Below are 15,077 nucleotides of genomic sequence, written 5' to 3'. Positions count from 1 at the left end.
TTGACTATAATGGCTAGTCATGTGGCCTCCAAAAACTGAGCCAGCAAAAGCCGTAGGTGCATGGCCCATCCTGCTCCTTTGTTCTAGCAATCGGTGCTGGTCACAGCTTTCTGACCCCCACGGATTGAACATTGATGACATACCTTAGCAATATAACATCAATGTCTTAAAATGCCTTTAGCTTTAGACAGCCAAATAAAATCCTCTATATCCTAAACTAAATGTGGCGTATAGGTGTTAATCCTGCTACAATAACGTACAAGGATATCTAGTAAATAGAATAAGTAATAAATAAATGCATTATTCACGTCACTTCCGTATCACCTTTGGCTCCCTGTGCCTTCCACTTTTCTCTGTTCTGTTGCACCACTTCATACCAGGTATTTTTAAAACATTTGAAGTCCACAGTGAGAATTGAACAGTTCAAAGAGGCACTTCCTTCTGATCCAGTGCTCTTCACACTCGATCTTTTAACTTCTGAGGGGGTGATGCTGTTCAAACTGAAATAGTAATACTATAAGTGAGAGTGCAGCCACATATATATATATATATATATATATATATATATATATATATATATATATAGATAGATATATATATTGCAAAGGTCACTAATATGTAAAATTGCAGAGTAAGTTCATATACAGCCATTCCCTAATATATTTGTGTCATTTATAAGCAAGAGACCCAATAATAAAGCAGGGCTTCAGTGGGGTATACTAATGCCCAGCAGCTTATCAACGAATATTTTCAGCTGCTAAGTCACAGGCTATACACAGTCAGTTGTAGGGGCGTAACTATGATTCATAGGGCCCCACAGCAAAGACAGGGATGTGCGCCAATCACTTTGTTCATAGTAAATTGTACTGCAGATGGTAGTAGAGGAGATATAGATAGATAGATAGACAGTGGCGGATCATCATAATTGGGGCGGTTCGGCCGGCCACCCGGGGGCCCAAGGCGCCCAGTGGGCCCATGCCCACCCGAACTGCACGGGCCCACTCACGCCAGGTGGCATCACTAGCACTGGAGGGGGCCCCCGGTGCTAGCGACAGCCACATTCACTTGTATCTGCATCCTCAGGACGCTGATACAAATGAATACTATAGGCTGCAGTCCACGTTAGGCCTGAAGCCTATAAGGCGCTGGGAACACTCCTTGCACAGGCCAGTGTGATGACGTCACTGCATCATGCTGGTCTGCGCATGTGTCCCAACTGGAGGATGTGTAGCACTCTATTGTGGGAATGGGGCAAGGTAAGCACAATATTTATTTATTTTTGCGGGGGCTGTGTGGCAATATACAGGGGGGATTGCTGTGTAGCACTATATACAAGGGGCGACCACTGTGTGGCACTATATACAAAGGGGGGCTATGTGGCAATATACGGGGGATTTCTGCGTAGCACTATATACAAAGGGGGATCGCTGTGTAGCACTATATACAAGGGGTGGAGTGCTGTGTGACACTATATACACGGGGAGCGCTGTTTGGCACTATATACAAGGGTGGGGCACTGTGTGGCACTATATACAAGGGGGAGCACTGTGTGGCACTATATACAAGGGGGAGCACTGTGTGGCACTATATACAAGGGGAGGAAATGCTGTGTGGCACTATATACAAGGGGGGAGGTACACTATATATAAGGGGGAGTGCTGTGTGGCACTATATACAAGGGGGGAGCGCTATGTGACACTGTATGCAAGGCAGGGGGGCTGTGTGGCACTATATACAAGGAGGGGGGCTTTGTGGCACTATATACAAGAGGGGCTGTGTGGCACTATACACAAGAGGCGGCTGTGTGGCACTATACACAAGAGGGGGCTGTGTGGCACTATTTACTAAGAGGGGCTGTGTGGTACTATCTACTAGGGGGAACTGTGTGGCACTATCTACTGGGGGGGGCTGTGTGGCACTATCTACTGGGGGGGACTGTGGCACTATCTACTGGGGGCTGTGTGTGGCACTATATACAGGGGGCTGTGTGTGGCGCTATCTACAGGGTCTTAATTTTCCATACCCTGAAATAAACAGTTCTGTGTAGAAAAGTATACTGGTAGTAGAACAAGCCTTTTGGAAATTCGGCCAATGCCTGTGGGCCCAAAAAAGTAGGGAGCCCCTGCATCCTGGACAGACATAGTATGGCAATGTTGGGAAAACGGTTCCTCATTCCATTTCACTCATTACTGAGCACCTGGAAACTGGAAGCAGCACCACGTAATACACTAGAACCCAGAACTTGGACAATGTCACCATGGTCTCGACAGGCACCTCCTCCCCACTCTCACTGGATACTACATGGCAACTATCCTCTTTTTCCAGTTTCTTGCCAAGTACTTCTGACCTACTGCCATTACCTCACCCACTGGACACCATGGAATGTGACTGACACCTTCGCCATCTGTTGTATACTAAAAAATGTGCCACCCCTATAAAACCCAAAGCACTTAAAACCAGGGTATATTATCCTCCTCCCTACTAGACAACAATATATATTACCCATCCCTTGCCTGAAGGGATATCCCTGAAATATAAGCTACTCCCATCAACAGGATAGAGGCAATGTTACCTCCACACCACCAGAGGACACCAGGGAGTAGTATAGAAAATCTGTGAGCCTTAATTCTCAAGGGCCCAGATCATTGTCTGTCCAACCCTGAAGTATACATATACATTATAAGCTTTATTCATTATGTTCTTAATATTTTTGTTATATCTGAATGTTGAGAAAGCTCCCATAGCTCTGCAAGTTGTGCATCTTATTTATATTAGCAGTCTACAGTAAAGTAATAAAGGTTTTTCTTTACTATAAATTTTTCATGTAGTGTAAAAGGACAAACTCAACTTACCTAGATCGCCTAAATCCTGTGAGCCCAGACCGGGATGCCTCATCAATGAGTGGAATTACAATCTTTTCTGTCATGTCTGTTAATACGGTAAATGTCGGCTCCACAATGAAGTCAATGAAACCTAAACAACAGGGTATTATTGTCACTATTTAATGTATGACAGTAGTTTAGATAGAAATATCTATAGATATCATATCAGTAACATAACGAGAACTCAAGTCTGCATGTCTATACAATCTCCACTAAGTGGTGCCATTGTATAAATAAGTATAGAAAGGCCCTGCATTGGTACATTGTCAGTAGTACTGCACAATACCAAGAGTTACTTTGACTTTTAAATAAAGGCAAAATACCAAATGTATTTATTGGCTTTTTTTTTAAGACACAGTCTTCCTGACCTCATCTTATAGGCTTCAATAGATAGATATGCTAAGTGATTGACGGTACTTTTGGAACGTTTGGTTCAACAGTTTTGTAAATGAACCATTAAATTATTCAACAAAGGTGGAGAAAATGAAGCTGCGGTCTTCGGCATAAAAGGGACATCGATATTGAAATTGAAGTTCTAGGTCATTAAGCCATTGAACTCATTACTCCTTTATATCTATTAGCGCTCTTTATGGTAATAACACAAATGGGACACGGAAGCCAGTGGTGATTTTAATAAATGGAAAGTCAAATTTTCTCTGTTTCAACAGTAGTTTATTATAGACTGTGACCAAAGAGGAGAACGTTTTGTATAATAACATTGCCCTTGTGTAAAAAGACACAAAGTAAAACTTGCTGTGCTTCATAGGCCACGAGGAAGAAGGTCTGAAGGTGAAAACAAGAGGCACTAGCTGGCAATAAATTATTCCACTTGGAAGTCCTGTGATGTATCAGAACTTTTTACATATTCTCAGTCGCTTACAAATGCTTTATCATTTTTTAAGCATGTCAGAGGCACAGGATGATGAAGAGTAATGTTTTTCTTTGGTCTCACGGCTGTCAAAAATAATTGAAGTGGGCTTCAGCCATGATTCTGGAGCAGAAGAAGAGAGGAGCCTCTAAACTCTTCAGGAAAGAAGTAGTGGTATATGAAAAACTTCTACATAAAACAAGGTGCTGAATATTGATCTACCCAATCTATCTCCTCTATCAAATTTTCATACACATATTATTATTTTTTGTAAAAATAATGCATATACAGAACATTTGAAACTTACCTATTTGGGATTGGGCAACCATTGTTGAATTGCGATCGCACAGTGGAGAAAATGGAAGGCCGAGTTCTGCTTCTTTGTCACCCTGTAAGCAGTATTCAGTGAGTTGCAAATTTTTAAACACTAACCATTTGGAACATGAATGCACAGATAAGGCCTCGTTCACATTTGTATCGGGCTTTAGTTCATGGGTTCTGTTAGAAGTTTCCTTCAGGGAACCCATGGACGGAAAGCCAAATGAAAAGCGTGGCTTCCGTTTGTATTACCATTGATTTCAAAAGTATTGATTCCGTTGCAAATGGTTTCCATTTATCTCCGTTCCGTAAGGTTTCCGTTTTTTTGCGGAAACAATAGCGTAGTCATCTGCACTATTGTTTTCGCGAAAAAAAAAGGAACCCTTACGGAACGGAGACAAACGGAAGCAATGGTTCCCGTTTGGCTTTCTGTTCACGGGTTCAAGGTCTAACGGAACCCAGGAACGGAAGCCCAACGCAGATGTGAACCAGGCCTACGTGAGATGTAGAAGATACATCTAAAGAGCTATTGAAAATGCATCTATACTATGTCCTTATAATACCGGTGGAGTAGTATCTGCACAATAAAATCAATGCTGAACAGCGCAGAGAATTCTCAGTGTGATATGAAGTCTTATTTTATGTGAGTAAAGAAACTGTATAATAAAGTGATCAAAATCTGGATTCCACTCTGTTCCCTTATATTACTAAGATATATACAGTAGCTTCCTCATTGGAAAACACTGAATTTATTAGCAGGTGTCAGTTTCATGTACATAATGAGTATTGAATGAAGAATAATGAATTGCACTCTTTTAGATGCTGGCATTTCATTTGCTTGTAAATTGGGACTAGATAAATGCATATTTTGGGGTGAAAGTGAATAGCTCTCCTCGCCTGACACACCCAGCTGAAATATACTCATATGATGTTATTTATACTCTGAAGGATGAAAAACTAAGGTATAGAATCACTGGAATTTGCGGCAGGGGGCGGCAGGCTGTCACCGTGAAGCATATTGGACCATAAGGTGTTTTTGTTTTTTTTTTACAAAATGAGTGATAGTGAAAAGAGTTCAGGATTAGAACTGGAAATAAAAATTATAAAGTAGCAAGAGCGGTCCTCACTATTGTTCACCCATCTGATCTTGAAGATTGTTAACGCCTAAAAATTTGCCCCTCACTTCTTTAGTTTGGAGCACCCTTAGAAATGTAGAGAACACATGCGACTCATACAGCACTTTGCAGAAAAATTAACCACTATGGTTAATGCCATCTATTCTTCACTGGTAGTGTAAAATAGTGAAACGCATTGGAAGATGATATTATTGGCAATTTAGGCAGCCGTCCGGGACCTGAGACTCTGGTTGGGGGGGAGGCATGGCCGGCCAAACCACTCGTCATCTTAAACACCACACGCTAATTAATATTTTTATTAGCCACGTCCCGTGGCAGCCAAGGGTGTTTGGCTGCTGCAGGGCACAGTTCTAAAAGTAAGCTTAAAATATAACCTGTTAATATTTAGATCACTATTTAGGTCTATACACATGGTACGGTTGAATTACGGTTTATTGCTTTGATAAGCACAAAATTTAGTTTCCCAGCACCCGGACCCACACCGATACAAACTTATGATATGTCTCTTTGATATATCAAAAGTTTGATGAAAGTGTAGTTACTCATTAACCCCTTCCCGTCGCAGCTATTTCTCGGATATTGACTTTAGTTTTATCACATTCCAAAAGCCATAACTTTTATATTTTTACGTCAATATAGCCATATGAGGGCTTGTGTTTTGCGTGATGATTTGATTTTTACTGCACCATTTATTGTACCATATAATGTAGCTGGAAACTGGAAAAAAAAATATTTGTGGGGTAGAATGGGAAAAAAAAATAAATTCCTCAATTTTTTATTTTTTTATTTTTTTACAGCATTCAACATGCGATAAAAAGGCATTCAAATTTTATTCTGCGGATCAATATGATTATGGTGATACCAAGTTTTATTTATTTTAGAAGGAAAAAGCTTAAAAATAAAATTTGGGTTTTGTCGTCATTTTCTTAGAGCCATAACTTTTTTCTTTTCTGTCGATTGAGCGGTATGAAGGCTTATTTTTTTGCGGGGTAAGCTGTAGTTTCTATTGGTACCATTTTGGGGTACATGAGACTTTTTTGATCACTTTTCATGAAATTTTTTGTGGTTGATAAGGTGACAAAAAACAGCGATTCTGGTGTTTTAATTTTTTTAAATTGTAATATTACGGATTTTTACTGGCGATACCAGTGATGTTAATTTATTTTTATTTTTTTTACATTGCGCTTGGTGGAAAATGGGAAAAGAGGAATTATCTGAACTTTTAATATTTTTATTAAACTGTATTTAACTTTTTTTTACTAATTCCCTTGGAATTGAACCAGTGATCTATAACTTGAACTATATATATATATATATCGATATATAAAATATACTTATATAAGTATATTATTATACTGACAGTCTTCATAGGAGTCTTCATAGGAGTACAAATATGGCAGACCTGGGGGCTTTCATCAGGTCCCTAGACTGCCATGCCAAACTTCGGCAACCTGCAATCGCATTGCAGTGGGGGGCATGTCACGTCAGAGGGGGCCGGGGCGGCCCTCCCTCATTCTGACGGCTGAGATGCGGTTACATACAGCCAACACACTCAATCTTCAGAGCGGGCTCAGCCCGTGAGCCCACTCCATACTCCCCTAGCAAATCTCTGCCGTATATGTACGGTGGATGTCGAGAAGGGGTTAATATTTAATAGTTACTCACAGATGATAAAACATATTTTGCTCATATTGGGCCTTAGTTCTGAATATAGATAAGGGGTGGGCGAAGGGGCACAGCAGGGGGACACTTCGTGATCGGCTTATTGTTAATGGACCCTTCTAATAAGTAGTGATTTTTCAAAGAGGAGAACTTATTTGATTAAAGGGGTCCTCTACTGCAATCAAACTGGAATCAGGGCAGGTCTTAATATGTACAGTATGTCCTGAATTTACTTTTTTGCTGCACTAATGGAGTTGCAGAGAAAAATGGTGACGTACTGGTACATCCTGAGATCAGCCCCTACTTATTGAGTGATTGATGTATATATATTCAATATATATAGATATATATATCTATATATAGAAAAATTGGGTGACATTGATGTCTTAAGATACATATCAGCTCTGATTTATTGCACTGTGTACTGCACTAAGAACAGATTGAATTGCATTTTGACTTTGCTATCATCTGTATTGTAAAGCAATGTACATGGATATGCCAGCATAGGGTTTGTTTGTACAATTTTATAAGTTATGTTGTAGTGTGGGAATTCTTTATAACACATGGACTTCTTCAGCATAGAGAAAAACAAGCAGTTACTGTGATGTAAGGCATGTTTTGTTATGAGGATAGGCATTTGAGTGTTCTGTCGATTTTGACCTTGAAAGTTACCAGTTTATTTACACCTCTTTTTCTTCGGCATGGATTGACTATTTACATTGTCATTATTTACTCGAAAATAACAAATTTGCCTGCACCAATATAGTGTACCCTTCTTACAAAACGCCCAAGGGATCTGGTAAAATACATCCATATCATCTGGAAGTTCAGGCAACTCTGAGTTCATTTTTCATTAAGGAACAGTAAAAATACCCAAAGGCATCCAATCTCTACATTTCCGCGGCAGCACAGTTAAAGGAAAAGGATTCTTACAAGAAAGCGAAGAGAACAGGCAGAAGAGGACGCGGCAAAGTCAAGTTGGCAAAGACCTTCCCTCATAAGACCTATTCATAAACCCCAATGGGCAGTTTGGGCATCACTGTATGTAAAGTGGCACTTACAAGAAAGCGAGGACTTTTATTTATTTTTTCTGCCCATTAACCTAATTTTTGTGGGAAGCTGGCATCCTTTGTGCAAATTCAAAACTAAAAGAAGATGGCACTTTTTGACAACTTTTCCCTAGGCGAAAAAAACTGTTGGAGCTATTGATATTTTAGGAAAAACATGGGGTAGATATGTAAAGGGATAAATGTGGAGTTTCTGATGTACAGCTGAAATAACTAAATTGTGTACAGCACTGTGGAAAAGGAAGGTTACAATGACTTATGGGTGGCTCTTAGGCCAAGTTCACACAGGGCGGATACGCTGCATAAAAGTACAAAACATATCCACCCTTGTAGTTTCTATTGCTACAATTTATTGTACCATATAATGTACTTGGAAAGAAAAAAAAAATCTTTGTGGGATGGAGTTGGAAAAAACTGTGATTCCTCCATTTATTTTTGGGTTTTGTTTTTACGACTTTCAATCCTGCTGTAAAAACGACAACAAAACTTTATTTTGCCTGTCAATGCGATTTCGGCAATACCAAATTCATATATTTTTTTAATGTTTTGCTACCTTTTCAAAGAAAAAAACTATTTGTTAAAAAAAATGTGCTTGTGTCGCCACATTCTGAGAGCCATAACTTTTTTATTTTGTTATCAATTGAGCGGTGCGATAGCTTATTTTTGTGGGACGAGCTGTAGTTTTTACTGGTACCATTTTTTCGTACATACGACTTTCTGATCACTTTTTATATAAAAAATATATAACTGATTCTGGCGTTTTAAATGTTTCCATTTTTAATTTATTGCAGCATTTAGCGTGCGAGTTAAATAATGCTATATTGTAATAGTTCAGACTTTTACGGATGTGATAATACCAATTTTGTTTATTTGTTTATTTACATTACTTTGGAGGAAAAATAGGGGAATTTGGGGTCTTTTGAACTTTTAATATTTCTTTTTTACACTTTTCATTAGTCCCCTTAGGCATCATGCACACGGCCCTAAAAATCGTCCACAATTACAGGCCCATTCACTTCTATTGTCCACGGACACCTTCCCGTTTATTTACGGAAAGATGTCCGGGCCGTAGAAGCGTACTGCAACAGATAGGACATGTTGATCTCTGTTCCTGGCCATTAGTGAGAGGTATCAGCTATAATACACAGCTGACACCTGCAGCGTATGGAACTTCAACCTCCCGCACCATGACATACCAACATGTTCTGGTGAGTCAAGGGGTTAATGGCACCATTGTGTTTTAAAAAACTTTTATTAATTTTTCGGGGGGAGAATGGAAAAAAAATGCAAATCCGCCATTATTTTATGGGTTTTATTTTTACGGCTTTCACCATGGACTAAAAATTACATGTCGTTACGATTACAGCGATACCTAATTCATATAGGTTTTCTTATGTTTTACTATTTTTGCCACATTCTGAGAGTATTAACTTTTTTTTAGCATCGCCATAGCTTGTAAGAGGGCTTATTTCTGGCGGGCATAGTTGTATTTTTCAATTTGGCACCATTTTTGGGTCCATATAACTTTGATTATCTTTCAATGAACTATTTGGGTAGGGGAATTGAAACTAAAAAACAATTCTGTGGAGAGAAACTTATGAAAACAAATTGTTTTTGTCACTACGTTTCAAGTGTTATAACTTTTTTATTTTTCTGTCAATATAGCCGTATATGGGTTTGTTTTTTTATGGGACGAGTCTAATTTTTAATAGAACCATTTGGGCTACCTATAACTTATTATTTAACTTTTATGAATTTTTGGGGGATTGAATTGAAAAAAAGTGCCTTAATTTTTTGTTGTTTACACCAATTATCATGTTGTTCAATTCATTTGTTAACTTTATTAAATGGATCATAATGATACCATATGTGTTTTTTTTTAACACTTTTGCATAATAAAGCCACTTTTTATGGAAATTTTATTTTTTATTTTTACTGTAATTTTATTTTTTTTAAACTTTACTTATTTTATAGTCCCACTAGGTGCTTCAGAATGCAATCTTTTGTTCGCTTATACAGTATAATGCTTTGGTATGTTCAACTTTGGTGTAAAACTGATGCAATCTATTAGGAATATAGTTATGGAAGCCGACAGGGCCTTTGTTAAACACCTGGTTGGCATGGCAACCCATCGGCAACAATGGTGTGACAGAGCCGGCCCCCCTCCCTCTGTAGCCACTTAGATTCTGTGGTCTCCATTGTCCGTGGGTTAAACGGCTGGGATCTGAGTTATGTCCGATCCCAGCCATTGCAGCGGGATGACGGATGTATATTACAGTTGACACCCACTGCGGATGGCGCAGGTACAGCTTCTATACCCATGCCATCCACTGAGCATAACATTGCGACCTATTGTGGCCAAAAGACTGCTCCTAGGATGTAATGATATGCCTATTTGCGTGAATGGGTTAATAAAAGTATTTGAGAAGAGTTTTGTATATCATATGTAGTAATACAAATACCACAGGACTCCAGCTAAATAATTTAACTATAGTCTCGAATCATGACATCTCAAAACAACTAGAAAATTGCCTTCGCACTGACTAAAAAAACTTCTTGGACTATAAAACTTTGGCTTCTTAAAGTTTATTATTTGTTGGAACCTTGTTAACTTCACAGCATAAAGCATATGTGATGTAATAAAAAGCAACTCTTCAAAAAGAAAAAAATATGCTCATCATATATTCGGTGAAATTGTGGCTTCCAACACCCTTATAAGCATATTCCTACCTGTCTGAAAAATTCTTCTAGCAGTGACATGGTCCACCGATGATGGAGGTCCCAGTTTTTAGCTGGATGGCTTATGTCTGCTGTATGCAATAGCAGGGATAAGGCTTTTGGCTTGTCAATCCTGCAAATTAAAATGACAAAACAAGTTAATATCCCAAAAAATATTTATGGAGCCTTTTCGGAATTATTTTAGTTAAAGGTAATAAAGTATTTTCCTCCTACACAGTTGTCCAACAAGACCTTCGGTGTCAAAGTACTGATTAAAACAACGGCTGCAATTAATTAAAACTACTGTATACCAAGAGAAAAGCGGTTGCTCTATACATAAACTTATCTTTTAGGAAGAAGAGGGCATGGAAACTATAATGTTAACTATAATCCACAGGACATGCCATAAATGTCTGATAGATGGACGTCCCAGCTCTGGGAACCGCACCATCTCGAGAACCACTGGTCTCTCCATTCTATTCTATGAGAGTAACAGAAATGTTTCCGATATGGGCGTAAATGTCCAAGATTGGAATAACCTGTTAATAAATACAAATCACCTTCCATGTAGGAAGCACTTGTAGAAATAGGTTGTACACACAATTTATTTTTCACATTGCAAAATCCTACGCATGTAGTTTCCAATATCCGCCTACTATGTTCCTCGTGCATAGCAACACTCTAAGCCTCATCAACAACCTGGCCCTTACCAACGTTTGTCACACAATCTATGTAATTATTCAACCATGTTATTATTGTTTTATCCATAATTATAGTTACATATATACATAGTTAATATGGTTGAAAAAAAGATACATGTCCATAAAGTTCAACCAAGGGATGGGAAAAAAGGAAAGGGATGAAACGAAAATTTCTACACATTGACATAGGAGCTGATATTTTTTTGTTCTAGGAAATTATCTAAGCCTTTTTTAAAGCTATCTACTGTCCCTGTTGTGACCAGCTCCTGCGGTAGGCTATTCCATAGATTCACAGTTCTCACAGTAAAGAAGGCTTGTCGCCTCTGCAGGTTGAACCTTTTTTTCTCCAGACGGAGGGAGTGCCCCCTTGTTTTTTGAGGGGGTTTTACATGGAACAGGATTTCACCATATTTTTTGTATGTGCCATTAATATATTTATATAAGTTAATCAGGTCCCCCCTTAGTCGTCTTTTTTCTAGGCTAAATAGGTTTAATTCTTTTAATCTTTCCTCATAACTTAGATTCTCCATGCCCCTTATTACCTTTGTTGCTCTTCTTTGTATTTTTTCCAACTCCAGTGCATCCTTTCTATGAACTGGAGCCCAGAACTGAACTGTATATTCTAGATGAGGCCTCACTAATGCTTTGTAAAGTGGTATATTATATCCCTGTCCCGCGAGTTCATGCCTCTTTTAACACCTTCCCGAACCTTTATGTAACTGCGCGTCCAGGCGAGCAGTTACTTTGTGCACCTTCATGTGCAGTTACGTCTGCACTTTAACAGTTAACTGCCATGTGGCGCTACACCGCAGCGGATGTTAAATGTGCAGGAAGTCTGCCCTGATCTCCCTTGTTGCCGGTCAGCGGTCCTTTGCCGCTGATTTTGGCAATTAACCCCTGTATTGCAGCTATCGATTGCAATTGCCGCATTTAAGGGGTTTGTAGCACATCGGGAGACCCCCATGAAGCACCCCACGATGCGATCCCGGGGAGGGGTGCCGATGGTTGGCATGGCAACCGAAGGCCAGACTTCTGGCTGGTCCTGATAGACTTCCTGTCTTCACATTGACAGCTATAATACGTTACAATACACAGGTAGTGTAAAGTATTATAGCAGCGATCAATGCTGCTAGTGTTCAAGTCCCCTAGTGGGGGAAAAAAAAAGTTGTAAAAAAAAATATTGCAAAAAAGTGGAAAAATAAAAGTTACAAAAACAAAAACTGCTTTTTCTCCTGTAATAAGTCTTTTATTATATGAAAAAAATGTAAACATTAAAAAAAAGTACACATATTTGGTATCACCGCATTCGTAATGACCCAAACGATAAAACTATAATGGGATTTTTCCCACAAGGGTGAACACCGCATTAAAGAAAAAACAAAACAATGCCAGAATTGCTATTTTTTGGTCACCACCCCTCCCAAAATATAGAATAAAAAGTGGTCAAAAAGTCGCATGTACCCCAAAATAGTACCAATGAAAACTACAACCCGTCTCGCAAAAAGACAACTCGTTACACAGCTTTTTTTGACGGGAAAAAAAATAGTTATGTCCCTCAGAATATGGTGATGCAGAAAATAAATTATTTTTAAAAAAAAAGTGATTTTATTGTGAAAATTCTGCACAACATAAAAAAAGATAAACATATGGTATCGCCGTAATCGTATCGACAGAATATAGTACAATTGTCATTTATAGCCCATGGTGAAAAAAAAAAGAATAAAAAACATCAGAATGGCTGGTTTTTGGTCATCTTGCTTGTCAAAAAATTTAATAAAAAGTGATCAAAAAATAGAATTTACCCCAAAATGGTACCAATGAAAATGACGGATTGTCTCGCAACAAATAAGCCTTCACACAGCTCCGTTGGAAATTTTTAAAAAAAGTTCTGGCTCTCAGAATATGGTGATGCAAAATGTTGAGAGCGCTCTAAAAGCGGACATGATTTGTCACGTTATCAGTTATCAGTTATCACGTTATCAGTGCGACACTAGCCAAATGTCTATGAATTATTATTTATTTACCGCATTATTATACCCTCTTATTATGCCCTCATGTACTCTGCACAGCTTACATATGCCCCCACATTATAAACTGAAATACCAGTAATACTTCAAACAGAACTATTACCAAGCAAAATCTGCACTCCGAAAGCCAAATGGCGCTCCCTCCCCTCTGAGAACTACAGCGTGCCCAAACAGCAGTTTACATACACATATATGGCATCGCCATACTCGGGAGAACCAGCTTAACATTTTATGAGTTATTTGTGGCACAAACTGGGCACAACATATTGTGCACTTTGCACCATCCGCTGTGCATTAACCCCTTTGCGCACCATGACGTAATAGCACGTGGTGGTGCAGGGGGTGATGTATTAGCCCGCGACGCTGCGGGTTTCGGCTGTGTATTACATCTGGCACCTGGGACTAAGGCCTCATTTACACGAGCGTGATATACGTGCGTGCGACGCGTGTGCTTTTCACGCGTGTGGTACGCACCTATATATATTAGTCTATGGGGGCATGCAGACAGTCCGTGAGTTTTGCTCAGCGTGAGTCCGCTGAAAAAAACTCACGACATGTCCTATCTTTGTGCGCTGTTCGCACATCACGCACCCATTGAAGTCAATGGGTGCGTAAAAACCATGCATGCCGCACGGAAGCACTTCCGTGCAAACTGCGTGATTCGCGCAACAGCTGTCAAACTCTGAATGTAAACAGAAAAGCACCACGTGCTTTTCTGTTTACAAACATCCAAACGGAGTGTCACAATGATGGCGGCTGCGCGAATATCTCGCAGCCGTGCATCATACGCTGATGACACACGGAGCTGTTAAGTGCCTTTTGCACACGCAAAACGCAACGTTTTTTGCGTGCGCAAAACGCACACGCTCGTGTAAATCAGGCCTAACAGACAGGAATAGCAATCGTGCTGTTACAGCCTGTAAAAATGACAATATTTGTACCAGCGATCTAATGATCGCTGGTTCAAGTCCCCTAGGGCAACTAATAAAATGTGTAATAAAAAAAAGTTAAATAAACCTATTAGTAGATATTTAGGGCATGTTCACACGTGGCGGATTTCCTCCGCAACTGTCCGCATCAATGCCGCACAGAATCTGCGTTGCAGATTCTGCTGCGGATCTGCACAAAATGTGCAGTAAATTGATGCGGACTAGCTGCTGCGGACTGCGGTAAAAGTACTTCCCTTCTCCCTATCAGTGCAGGATAGAGAGAAGGGACAGCACTTTCCCTTGTGAAAGTCAAAGAAATTCATACTTACCGGCCGTTGTCTTGGTGACGCGTCCCTCCTTCGGCATCCAGCCCGACCTCCCTGGATGACGCGGCAGTCCATGTGACCGCTGCAGCCTGTTATTGGCCTGTGATTGGCTGCAGCCGTCACTTAGACTGAAACGTCATCCTGGGAGGCCGGACTGGAGACAGAAGCAGGGAGTTCTCGGTAAGTATGAACTTATATTTTTTTACAGGTTGCTGTATATTGGGATCGGTAGTCACTGTCCAGGGTGCAGAAACAGTTACTGCCGATCGCTTAACTCTTTCAGCACCCTGGACAGTGACTATTTACAGACGTCTCCTAGCAACGCTCCCGTCATTACGGGAGCCCCATTGACTTCCTCAGTCTGGCTGTAGACCTAGAAATACATAGGTCCAGCCAGAATGAAGAAATGTCAAGTTAAAAAAGCAAGACGCATCCACAGCACA

The 15,077-nt window shown here is 39.8% G+C and overlaps 1 protein-coding gene across 6 annotated transcripts in view; it reads right to left on the bottom strand.

The window, feature by feature from the left end:
- Positions 1–15,077, bottom strand: part of PDE1C (phosphodiesterase 1C) — an 851,320-nt gene that overhangs the window by 69,137 nt on the left and 767,106 nt on the right. For all 6 annotated transcript variants that reach the window (XM_075826958.1, XM_075826955.1, XM_075826954.1 and 3 more), the window contains 4 exons: positions 10,664–10,784; positions 4,058–4,139; positions 2,853–2,973; positions 325–500 (listed from right to left, as the gene is read on the bottom strand). In XM_075826958.1, the coding sequence (XP_075683073.1) occupies positions 325–500; positions 2,853–2,973; positions 4,058–4,139; positions 10,664–10,784 (500 nt within the window). The remainder of the gene's footprint in view (positions 1–324; positions 501–2,852; positions 2,974–4,057; positions 4,140–10,663; positions 10,785–15,077) is intronic.

The sequence above is a fragment of the Rhinoderma darwinii genome, chromosome 5, assembly GCF_050947455.1.
Source record: "Rhinoderma darwinii isolate aRhiDar2 chromosome 5, aRhiDar2.hap1, whole genome shotgun sequence".
In the NCBI taxonomy this organism is placed as follows: domain Eukaryota; kingdom Metazoa; phylum Chordata; class Amphibia; order Anura; family Rhinodermatidae; genus Rhinoderma; species Rhinoderma darwinii.
This window is presented reverse-complemented; position numbering and strand designations above follow the sequence as displayed.